This window comes from Leptinotarsa decemlineata, unplaced genomic scaffold (genome assembly GCF_025532065.1).
Source record: "Leptinotarsa decemlineata unplaced genomic scaffold, Ldec_3_MD MMD2_tig00000035_RagTag_RagTag, whole genome shotgun sequence".
Lineage (NCBI taxonomy): Eukaryota > Metazoa > Arthropoda > Insecta > Coleoptera > Chrysomelidae > Leptinotarsa > Leptinotarsa decemlineata.
In genome coordinates this window covers 21,315,451-21,327,893 of record NW_027412540.1, presented here as the reverse complement: position 1 = coordinate 21,327,893, position 12,443 = coordinate 21,315,451, and the positions used below count along the sequence as shown (strand labels likewise).

Here is a 12,443-nt window from a genome sequence, read left to right as displayed (position 1 = left end):
CAAGAGGACTGGGATTGATGAATTTTCAGTAAATTGGTAATGTTCAGATTAATAAGTCACATACTGTCCCGTTGAATCCTGACGAACAAATATTTTCAGCTCGTTATTGATCCTCTTCATGATCCTCTTCATTTGGAACTTCTTCTCTCAAGCTGTTGAAGTTTCTAGTTTTGTATCACCATAAGTACATTGAATGGTCAATTTTGTGAACCATTCTATCTATATTTTAAGAAATTAAGAAATAAACTCACCGCAGGCGTTGACAATGTTCTTAGATGGAGATGAAGGACTGTATCGACGTTCTCTCTATACCTTCAATAGACATATTTAACCTAATTTTATCAACTTGTGCCTTCCCTGAGCAGTAGAAAATGGCTGGAATTTGTACGATATCGAAAAAAGGCGACTCTAGCGATATCACAAACTACATGGCAACTTAAATTTTATGTAACTTTTCTAATCTCTTCGAGATGTGTGTACAAAATGTTATGTACTCCCATATTTAAAAAGTTATTTCTCCTACTCAGCATGGTTTCGTACAACAAAGATCATGTATGACAAATCTTGCATGTTTGAATCAATATCTCTGTACGTACCTGGACAAGCAAAAACAACTCGATGTTGTTCATTTAGACTTTCAAAAAGCCTTCGATCAAATAGACCATTACGTTCTTCTCAGCAAATTGACATAATTGGGACTCTCTAACCAACTGCTTACTCTAATTGAATCATATTCAGTTAACAGAAAACAATTCGTCGAATATGAATCTTTCAAATAGGCTCAGTACATAGTTACATCTGGGGTACCACAGGGTTCTAATTTTGGACCTCTTTTATTTTCAATTTTTATTAATGACTTGACAACCTCTTTGGATATTCTTAGCCTACTATTAGCAGACGACCTGAAACTATATTATAAAATCGACGACATTACTGACTGTAATGAAACTTTGGTGTAATAATAATCGTCTACAACTAAACGTATCCAAATGTAAAATAATATAATTTACAACAAAAAAGCGAACTTCAATATACGATTACTCAATCAACAATACTACAATCACCCGCGTACATGAGATAAAAGATCTTGGTATAACATACGACAGTATCAATTTCTCAGTACCAAGAAGTGAAGGTCGGCACAATCTGAAATTCTATTGCGAAGCATCACGCACAAATTTTATGCCACGATAACCATTGAATTTTATGCGCAGTAGCTTCAATGAAATCTGTGAACATTGCGACATTCATTTCGACTCTCTGAACGCCTTGATACCATGTATCCACAATATCCACAATCACTTTTAATACTATTAGTAAGAACATTTGTGTCAGTACTGCTACATTGCATGATTTGTAACTTTTTTTGTAATATACTCAATTTTTCATTCCTCTTTTGAAATTCTACGTATACGAATGTTTTATATATACTTTGTTTTAGCATTCACTTTTATACATTTTTATATTCCATTATTTTTAATATTTAATATTGTATTGTAATAATAGCATTTCCTGTAACTGTAACAATATGGTGGTATCACCTTCAATACAACCAATTTCACACCAAAATGGCAACATTGAAATCTACGTTATTTGAGACATTACTATTACGACATCTGTTATATTACAATGATATCACGAAACTTTATATAATATTTTATATTTTATGTGAAAACAGCAGTCATGGTATTAAAATACCATCCAATAACAGCGATTTTTGAAAACGGGGTGAATACATTTCCGTCCTCTTCCACAGTGCTCCAAAACGTCATGAATTATTTTTGTTTGGATTCTTCAATCAGTTTCAAATATATCTTCATAGCTAAGTATAGAGGGAATCAGCTGTCAACCTCTTTATAATCCAAAATCAAAGCCTGAAGATCCTCTTTAGCGTCTTGAAATTCTCCTTCTTCCATACCTTCACCTACGTAGTGGTGAACGAATGATCTCTTCGAGTACAACAAACTGAATTTCTGGAGCAATCGCTCCCAAGCCTCTCTTATAGCAGTACTGTTAGAAAGCATCGTAACAGCCCTAGTTACTCTAGCAAGATCACCACCAGGTACCGCCACGGGTGGCATGTAGTTGATCCCTACTTTGAACCCTGTTGGACACCAGTCTACGAATTGTATCGATCGTTTACTTTTTATGTTCATGATGGCGTTGTTAACGTCGGTTGGAGCTACATCGCCTCTGTAGAGTAGACAGCAAGACATATATTTACCTGGAATGAAATTAGTACATGATGAATTTATACAGAACTAATGAAGAATGTTCTCATGGGAGTTTCGAATAAACGTTTAGATACATTTCCAAGCAAATTGAATGCATGACAATATACTAAAAATTGAAGCTGACAAAAAAAGAACTCTTGTTCCTACTAACATTGTAGCTTAATGGTATTTTTAGGGCCGGATTTAGAGGAGAGCAGACGGAGCTACTGCTCAGGACCTCCACGGGAGAGGGGGCCCCACAATGAAGATGAAAAAAATGCAAATTTTGACGGGTCAACAACTTTCACGTTTTTCCTTCAAACATTTTTTTTTTTCATTTTTACTATAAATAGTTGCACAAACATAATAATATTGTTAACGATAAATCAGAAGGCCCTAATTGCAAGTTTACATTTGTTATCAATTTTGGATTTGGTCAAGCATTTCTGTGGCAATATTTTTTTCAATCTATATTTTATAATTTGTACCCACGATTTAAAGAGAAATAGAATAAGTGAAAAAAATCCGAAAACGATTGATTCTGCAGTTCATCCTCACAACTAATCGTTTCTTCTAGCTCAAAATTATAAAAATGATTTGGAGATATCACTTGAATGGACGTTTTTAAAGGACACTATTGAACACATCGATTTTCACTCGCATTCCTCTTTTTGAAAACTTTTGATTGTTTCAGCGGAAAGTTAAAAATTCAACAAAATCAGTTCAGCATAGTCCTATCCGTGAAAACTTCTGATTTAATATTCGATACCTTAACGGTGAGATGAGGTCAACTAAGAAGAAGAAGAACTCAGGTAAAACTCAACAAAATTTAAGTAGTAGGTAGTAGAGCGTTTATGAACACGTAACGAATACCATTTTACCAGTATAGTAAGAAGTGAGTCGAGCAAGGTCAACTAACTTCGGAACACGTAACAGCACACCTAGATAATGACAAATGAGATTTTGTCGAAACGTCGGTGAAATTAAAGATAATATCACATACACGGATCAAATACCCGGAAAAACCAGTTCAGCATTCGAGAGGTGTAACTTACACCTCTCGAAGCGAAGCAGTAACTCGTCTTGATAATGCCATCTGAGATGATGGCGAAACGTCGACTATCGAATAGTACACAACGGATGAACACCCGGAAAAACAACACATCATATATATATATATATATATATATATATATATATATATATATATATATATATATATATATATATATATAGCGATATTTATAGCAATCCTCCATTGTTCCAGGGCCTCCAGACTTTCAAAACCGGCACTGGATAAATTCCATTCACTCCACAATGGATATCCTAGTAAAGTAAAACTTTAACTTGAATTCTGATGGTTATTAGCGATAACTATCACCCCTTATCTCTTGATATTCCGTCAGAAGTGCCACAGGGTTCCATTTTAGGACCTTTATTGTTCATCATTTTTACTTCTGACATTATCTCGTCCATCAAGAAGTGTAAAATACAGGCGTATGCTGATGACATACAATTATACATGCACTTTAAATGAGTAAGCTGAGTCAAAAAATGTCTTCATCACTGAGTAAAACTTTAACTTGAATTCTGATAGTTATTAGCGATAACTATCACCCCTTATCTCTTGATATTTCATCAGAAGTGCCACAGGGTTCCATTTCGGGACCTTTATTGTTCATCATTTTTACTTCTGACATTATCTCGTCCATCAAGAAGTGTCAAATACAGGGGTATGCTGATGACATACAATTTTACATGCACTTTAAATGAGTATGCTGAGTCACAAAATATCTTGATTTGATCAATGAACTATCATGTGAACATGATTTGAAAGGTAATCCTAATAAAACAATGATGGTGCATTTTGAATAGCAGAAGAATCGTAAATTTGCAGAAAACAATTTCCATTTAGAACTAGGTCATACTATCTTGACTCTTGTCAATACAGCTAAAAACTTAGGGGTGATGCTTAGATTCACTAGTAATGTAAAAAATTCAGTGACAAAAGCTTATATGTCATTGAATATTATACAGTAATCGTTTTACTTTGAGTCAACCTCTGAAAAGAATGCTCTATGATAGTTTGGTGCTAAGCCATTTCAACTACTGTGACTTCATATATGGGCTATACTTATATGATTCACATAAAAAAATACAAAAAGTGCCGCCTAATTTATGGACTTGGTACGATTCAATTTCTGAAGCCTTCAAAAACTCCCGCTGGCTCAATATGAATAACCGTATGATTCTTCATTTGGGTTGTTTTGGTCATAAATTGATTACTCTTCCTCATTCTTCTCTTTTAATACGAAAACTAATTCTGCGTGAATATATTCACTCAAGAAACATTAGACATGAGAACAAATTAACTATGCCACAACATCGCACTGCACAGTTTCAGAGATCATTTCTTTTCGGTGCTGTAAAACTCTATAATTCATTGCCCGAGCAATTGAAGTGATTAAATATCAGGAAATTCAAATGCAAATATAAAAATTATATCTATGATCGTCAGTAATTAAATTCAAACATGATAAGTCAAAATATTATTTCACTCACCTTTTCGAGGGTCACATTTAACCATCTGATTGGCCGGTTCGAAACAGGCATTCGTTAGTTGCGCAACAGATAACTGCTCATGGGATGCTTTGTTCGCAGGTATGAATGGAGCATAGGTGATCAAGGGAAAATGGATCCTCGGATACGGAACGAGGTTAGTTTGGAATTCAGTCAAGTCTACGTTGACAGCCCCTTCAAATCTCAAAGAAGCAGTTACCGCAGAAACCACCTGCCCCAGGAGTCGGTTCAGGTTGGTGTACGTTGGTCGCGGGGTGTCCAAGCTTCTGTTCAAAATGTCGTAGACGGCTTCGTTGTCCATCACGAAACACACGTCCTCATGCTCGATCGAAGCGTTGGTTGCCAAAACAGCATTGTACGGTTCCACGATTATGGTCGATACTCTAGGTGCTGGGAAGATTGCAAACTCCAGAACGCTAGTCTTTCTGTAGTCGATACCCAGGTGTTCCAAGAAAAGAGACGTGAAGCCACCTCCAGTGCCTCCTCCAAAGGCTCGAAAAATTATGAAGCCCTACAAGGTGATACATAATAATAATAATAATAATAATAATCCTTGAGGGTGGTGGAAGAGTACACGCATGCTATCGGTATGAAATTCAGGATAGACAAATGTGCAATGGTCCATCTCAAAAGAGGACGATACGGGGACTACGGAGAGGATGTGCAGCTCGTAGATGGGAGCATCCTACACCATCTGGATTCCGGAGAGACGTATACTTACCTCGGGGAGGAACAACGCCACTCACATGAGGTAACAGCAGTGAAAACCTCTCTCCGCGGCAAGTATCAGACAAACTTCGACAGATCTGGTCTTCGGAACTGTCGGGAAAGAACAAAGTTGCTGCAACAAATATGCTTGCCGTTCCAATCTTACTCTACTCGTTTGGAGTAGTGAAGTGGACTCGGGAGGAGCTGTATCAACTCGACGTGAAAACCCGAAAGATGATGCATCTCAATAGGAGTTTGCATCTCAAATCGTCCGTTCCACGGTTGTACTTCCCCCGACAACAGGGAGGCCGTGGACTATTGAGGTTGGAGTGTCTACATGACAGAATGGTACTGGATACAGCCTGTAAAGTCGTTAGGAGTTCGGATCGCCTTCTCTGCATGGTCTGTGACCATGAGAGAGCAGGAATTGGAGCATTTCTCCTTAGGGCAGCTGCCCGAGCAGCTGATGAACTCGGTATAGTTTTCGACTCTGAACGAGGTGCAAGTTTAGAGCTCTGAGGTACCCCATGTATTACGTTCAGTTCTGATGATGAGTTATTATTGATGAGAACATGCTGTGTTCTATTACTGTGGAAAGATTTGGAAAAAGATTGACTTTTCTCATCGAATCCGTAATAACAAAGTTTGGCCCATAATAAAGCATGGTTCATAGTGAAACTAAAGAGCTACTAAAAGAGTGAAACTAAAAGAGTTACTCCATTCTTATCACATGAATGTATAATACCATCGGTAATATTAGAAAGAGCACTTATGGTACCATAATTTTGTCTAAAGCCAGACTGCGTGATGGGGAGAATAAGGTTATTATTGACAGAGGTAAATGCAGTAGGAGTTAACGAATTTAGTGTCAAGATGATTTTGCACTGCTGTCTCTTTATTCTACCCTATCCTGAGTATATATTCAATCTTTGTTCAGAGAACAGAGTTATTCCTGAAGTTTAAAAAAAATCCAATGTAATTCCTATTGCAAAGATCTCGTGTTTGTTGATTACTCCAAGGTGTTTGACAAAATTAACCACCAACTTTTATTGGCTATTTTACACTTTATAGGATTCTCAGATGATGCAATGGATGTTATTGAGCAATATCTATCTGAAAGAGTTCAGTCTGTACTGTTCAATTGAATCCTGTCTCATCCTGCAATTATGAAAAGAGGAGTGCCCCAAGGATCAATCCTTGGACCCCTTCTATGTACTATTTATTCTTCGCAATTTCATAAACATATACGTCACTTCTCAGTTCACTATTACGCGGACGACACACAACTTCACATGTCCTTTAAAGAAAGTGATATTCGTCTTGCCTGTGACCATCTGAATTCCGATCTACAAACTTTGACTTCTTTATCGAAGAAATTCTGTTTGACGATAAATCCAGCTGAATCTAAAGTATTGCTTTTTGGACGCAAAGAACCACGAGAAAGAAACAAACACAATTTAACCCTATTTCTAGACAATTCGTCATTGATATTTTCTAGTTGTGAGAGGAATCTGTGGCTCATGCTAGATATTGAACTGAAATTTAGTAATCCTATTTCCATTGATAAAAAAGCATTTAGTAATTTGAAACTTATTTACTCTAATAGACATTTATTAACAAAAAAATGTAAGATCATGTTATGCGATAACCTTGTTCTTTCACACCTTAACTATACTGACTGCATATATGAGCCTGCTTTATTGCAAACTGATAGTCGCCGACTTCAGATGATACAAAATTCATGTGTCAGGATTATATGTGATTTCCGTCGACGTAGTCATATTTCGCCTGCATTTTCTGAATTGGGCTGGATAGATATGAGAAGAAGGCATTTAGTTCATTTTTGTTCTCTCATACACAAAATGTTGTTTTTTAAAAAACCGCGATATCTTTACAGTAAAGTGAGATTTCGCTCACAAATCCACGATGTGAATATCCGTCTTGAAAATCGACTTACAATTCCTCGTTTCAAAACTTCTCTTTTCAAGTCATCTTTTTCTCACAACACGGACATGAGAAATGAGAAATCTGTCTCTATTTGCATTTAAAAGATCAGTCACCACATCTATTGCAACTGACAAAAATTGATTACAGATTAGTTTGGGTGGTCTGATATATTGTATTTTTCTTCATGGTAATTATAATCTTCACTAAATATATATTCTGAGTCTTACATAAAATTTTCAGTTTCTTTTCGAAAACTCTCCTTACCGTCAAGACCGAACTCTGCCTTTTGCCGGATTACCATATAAGTTTGTATTTTAAGTTTGTATTCTATTTCATAATTCTATATTGCACTTTGGGGCAATAAAATCTATTATTATTTTTTTTCCCAAAGAATGTGCTGGTCAGGCCCTATCGCCCGAAGCCCCGATACATTAAGGAGGGCGCGCCAGCATTATCAACCACGACCACTCCCCATACCGTGGGGTAAGTGATCATTGGATCAGAGAATCATGTGCCCTGAGCAAGCGCAGTAAGCCAAGAATGACAGCCTTCTGCATCTATCCGGCTGAGATTTCTGCCTTAGTGCGGCAAGCCGGTATGACTTTAAGATTCGAGAGTAGAGAGGGCATCATTCCACCAAGGACTCTAATAATCAGAACAACCATCTTGACCGAGTGATCTGGATAGAGTCTGCGGAGTTCGAAGAGAAAATCTCGATATTTCATCTCTTTTTCCTCCGCTTTTCTGACGATATTCGTCTCGCCAGGAGCTGAAAACTACACGACAAATATCGTTTTGCTCTGGTAGTACATCAGGCTCATTAGCTTGCATGAGCCTGAGGGTAGAGAACGAATAGTTCCAATAAATTCTGTACTTCTCTTTCCCCACCACGGATTCAATATCACCCGGAGCGTAGGGCAACACCGATGTCTCGTCAGTACCGTAAGAGTGCCGTAGATGGTAATATAGTACTCTTAGGGCCGCGTTACATCGATGGATATAGGCCGAGACCGCATATGCTGGACATGCTGATGACAAGTGCATTAGGGTCTTGGACTTCTCGCGGTAGGTCCTGCACCTTGTGTCAGGAACCTCTATACCCATCACGCGACTGCGGTAGACTAAGGTGTTGAAGATACCATCCTTGCAAGCCATGATGGACCCCTCAGTTTCCGACTTCAACCCACCCGACCTGAGAAAAGCGAACGTCAGGCGCTTTGATGAGCCAAGGTATCCAATGTTATTGAAGAAGACCCCATGCATTGGTTTATCCTTGTGTTTCCGCAGAAGTGAGGTGATCTCCGCGGCTCTTATCTGAGCTTTTTCTGAACGGGTTCCAACTCGGTGACAGAGTTGTGGTCACCTCGTTCAGTGTCGAGAACTATACCGAGTTCATCAGCTGCTCGGGCAGCTGCCTTTAAGAGAAATGCTCCAATTCCTGCTCTCTCATGGTCACGGACCATGCAGAAAAATGGATCCGAACTCCTGACGACTTTTCAGGCTGTATCCAGTACCACTGTATCATGTAGACATAATGAATATATCCAAATGTAGAAAACTTAATACACTAGAATTTCCCTACAACATCGACAACATTATATCGGAAAGAGCTGAGAATATTAGGGATATATTTTGATCATCAACTAACTTTCAACTACCATATCAATCATATTACAAATTCAGCTTACCGTGCATACGTTTTTATAATAAGGAACTGCAAAAATTCTCATGATATGCTAACCTTGACCTCTCTGTATTTCAGTCTGGTGAGGCCAAAACTTGAATATGGGTCCATTATATGGAATCCTATATACAATCAATACACATCAGCAATTGATGGAGTCCAAAAAAAGTTTTTAAAATTTCTTACTTTTAGAATGACCGGAACTGTGATCACCCTGATCTGCTATGCAGATTTGACTTTGTAGCCTTAGAAAAAAGAAGAAATCAGGCATCTGTTTTATTTCTATATAAGCTATTGAATGGCAAATTGGATTGTCCTGTACTGTTATCAGAAATTAATATACTTGTTCCAAGAATATCTTCTAGGTACATCAATACTTTTTTATGCAAAAGGGTACAAACTAACTTAATGTTGAAATCACCAATCAATCTGATGTGTCGTAATGCGAACAAGCTCTCTACTAACATCGATATTTTTTGTTGCAGTATCATTTGTGAAATCAAAAATAAGTCTCGTCGAGTTGATACATATCCTCCCGAGTCCACTTCACTACTCCAAAAGAGTAGAGTAAGATTGAAATGGCAAGCATTATTTTTTTTCAACCGTAGTTTGCGCAGGTCAGGCCCTTTCCCCCGAAGCCCCGAGGAGGGCGAGCCCTCCCAAATGTATCGGAGAAAATCGAAGAAACTACACATTAGAAAAAATAGTAATTATATTTCAACACACCTACCTGAAGACGGCCGCAATCTTCTGCAACGAGCCTAGTTCTATCCAAAGCCAAATCAAGCATTTCTGTTCCTATACCATATTTTCCTCTTGCGTAGTTATTTGCTGCGTCTTCCTTACCCGTTAACAGCTGATCAGGATGGAAGAGATTGCGGTAATATCCAGTACGAATTTCGTCTATAACCGTTGGCTCCAAATCTACCATGACGACTCTCGGTACCGCTTGTCCTGCACCAGTGATGTTGAAAAAGGCGCCATAGCTTGAATCAGTCCTATCATAATCGTAAATGGTTCCGTCTACTTTGATTCCATGTTCTAAGCAGTATAGTTCCCAACAGGCATTCGCTACTTGAACACCCGCTTGACCAATATGGATTTGAATGACTTCTCTACCAGACATATTGTCGGGAAAGAAATTGGATTCATTTTGGCATATCACTTATAATTTTGAATTCATGCTGAACTGATGAAAATGACACTGATAATTTGATGACAGAACAAAATGTCATTATGGGTTCCAAATATGTTTCTTTGGATTGTTCCAAGATTGTTCTATATTCATGTCACAGAAAAAATTTGAATTGCTAATGAATAAGTTATGAATAAGACCCGTTTCACACACATATGAGATTTCAAGCGTTCAATCAGTTTCATCAATTTCGACAGGTTCGATTTTATCAGGAAAGGGTCAATATAGCTCCTTCATAATTAGAAAATCGATCTACAAGTGAACACCATTATTAGGACTGTCAATCCTACCCGAATCGCAAAAGCGTTGAAACGAAAACCACCAAATTAAATTTAGCGTCCCCAATGTCACTCCTCTCCATTGACCATTAATAAGTTTCCCCGAGAGAGAAACTCATTATTGATGATGTGTTCATTTACTGAAAATAACTCGCCTTCAAAGGTTTCAAAGTTCGCATAAAGTTTTCGACCGTTACATAACATGTACTTCCCAACTTTATAGAAAATTTCAGTTGTATCGAAGTAACCGGGATTGTGAATAGTTAAAGCTATCGGCGAACAATACAAAGAAATGATGCCGCTGCCAACTAGTCCTTGTGGACTGAAGAATTGGCGGTTCGTATTGGATAATTTTTACTAGCCGAGTTTTATGATTGGCTGAAGAGTTATAAAATTAAATTTGAAGTCATGTTACGGAGACGAATATACCCAGCGTGTTGTCAATGAAAAGCTCAGGAACTGATCGCGATTTGATTGTTGAAATTCGATATTAGTGCAGTTATAATTACTTGAAATTTTTGATTTCCGTTTAAAATGTGACGTCCTTGGACAAGTACTAATAGATAGATTTGGAAAAGCTGAATACACTTAATTGAATTAATGAATCGAACAGGTTTTTTTGTATTAAAGTGTATATTTTTTTTAATTTTTGCAAAGCTCTTTCGACTTTCGTCATCATCAGTGCTCACCTGAAAGTAAGTGATGTAATTGAAAAGGAAGTTCAGTGAAAATTTAAGTTGTAAAATTTTTTTAATAGTCTTTAAGGTTAAGAAATTTGGAAAAATTGTTTAAGATTACTTACTTTTCAGAGAACAGGAAGTATCAAATTAAGTACATTGCACATTTGTAATATTTGACATATATAAAACAAAATAGGCGTATAGCCAAGAAAAAGTAATCTAATTGAAAGGGAAGTTTAATGAAAATTGAAGTTGTAAAATTTTTTTAATGGTCTTTAAGGTTAAGAAATTTGGAAAAATTGTTTAAGATTACTTACTTGTCAGGCAACAGGAAGTATCAAATTTAGTACATTGCACATTTGTAATATTTGACATATATAAAACAAAATAGGCTTATAGCCAAGAAAATACATTTTTGGATTGAGGCCATGTGGTTCAGTCAAAGTATTATATGAAGAAGGACAACTTGAGACAGAATGTGTCAAGTGTCATGTTGAAATAATGGTACCAACTTGAGGAGTGATACATTATGGATTTGATTAATTATGTAGAGAAAAAATATTGAATACATTGTATTAGGGAGATGTGATTAATTAATAATTCATAATCCTTTTATGAAGGGAAAGGAAATCTCTGTTTAAGTTTACTTGGGTATTCAAACAATGATCATTATTGGAAAGTTCTTTAGAAATCTCCAACTCTTCAAACAAGTCAAGTCTAAGGAAATTTTTGTTATCTAGATATTGTCTAGATAATAAAATAATAATAGATTTCTTAACCTTTGCAAGAATTTTAAAAATTATACACTTCAATACAAAAAAACCTCTTCGATTTATTAAGTAATAATAGTAATAACGAGTGTGATAACAACGCAGACTTTTTCCTGTGTAGTGATTCGGATGCATTTGAATATTGAAACACAAAGAGTACATTTGTATGTTTCAATGTATATAAGAATCTACATGTTAAGTTTGGTTTTGAGGGAAACAAACTATTACAAGCAATATCAGATTTGACCAAAATTTCTTTCTCAACTGTACGTAAAACAGTCAAAAACAAACCTTATGAACGCAAGACGCGATGTGATACGGGAGTACCAAAACCTTTAGATGTTCATCTAATAAAATCATAAAAAAACAGTATACGACTGTTACAAAA

At 36.6% G+C, this 12,443-nt stretch overlaps 1 protein-coding gene across 1 annotated transcript; it reads right to left on the bottom strand.

The window, feature by feature from the left end:
• Positions 1 to 1,653: 1,653 nt before the first annotated feature.
• LOC111510918 (tubulin alpha-1 chain) lies at positions 1,654 to 10,369 on the bottom strand. The gene is made up of 3 exons (XM_023166891.2): positions 9,863 to 10,369; positions 4,776 to 5,304; positions 1,654 to 2,224 (listed from the first exon to the last, which is right to left on the bottom strand). Exons 1-3 carry the CDS (start codon positions 10,256 to 10,258, stop codon positions 1,839 to 1,841), a joined length of 1,311 nt encoding a protein of 436 aa, XP_023022659.2. The 5' UTR covers positions 10,259 to 10,369; the 3' UTR covers positions 1,654 to 1,838.
• Between the last annotated feature and the right edge of the window lie 2,074 nt (positions 10,370 to 12,443).

What these genes read in the sequence shown, in the direction of transcription:
- LOC111510918 (XM_023166891.2), bottom strand. Translation starts at nt 10,258, where the DNA reads ATGTCTGGTAGAGAAGTCATTCAAATCCATATTGGTCAAGCGGGTGTT. An exon ending in AAGATTGCGGCCGTCTTCAG is followed by an intron (nt 5,305 to 9,862) that starts GTAGGTGTGTTG and finishes ATCACCTTGTAG; the next exon opens with GGCTTCATAATTTTTCGAGC. An exon ending in TAAATGTGACCCTCGAAAAG is followed by an intron (nt 2,225 to 4,775) that starts GTGAGTGAAATA and finishes ATTTCATTCCAG; the next exon opens with GTAAATATATGTCTTGCTGT.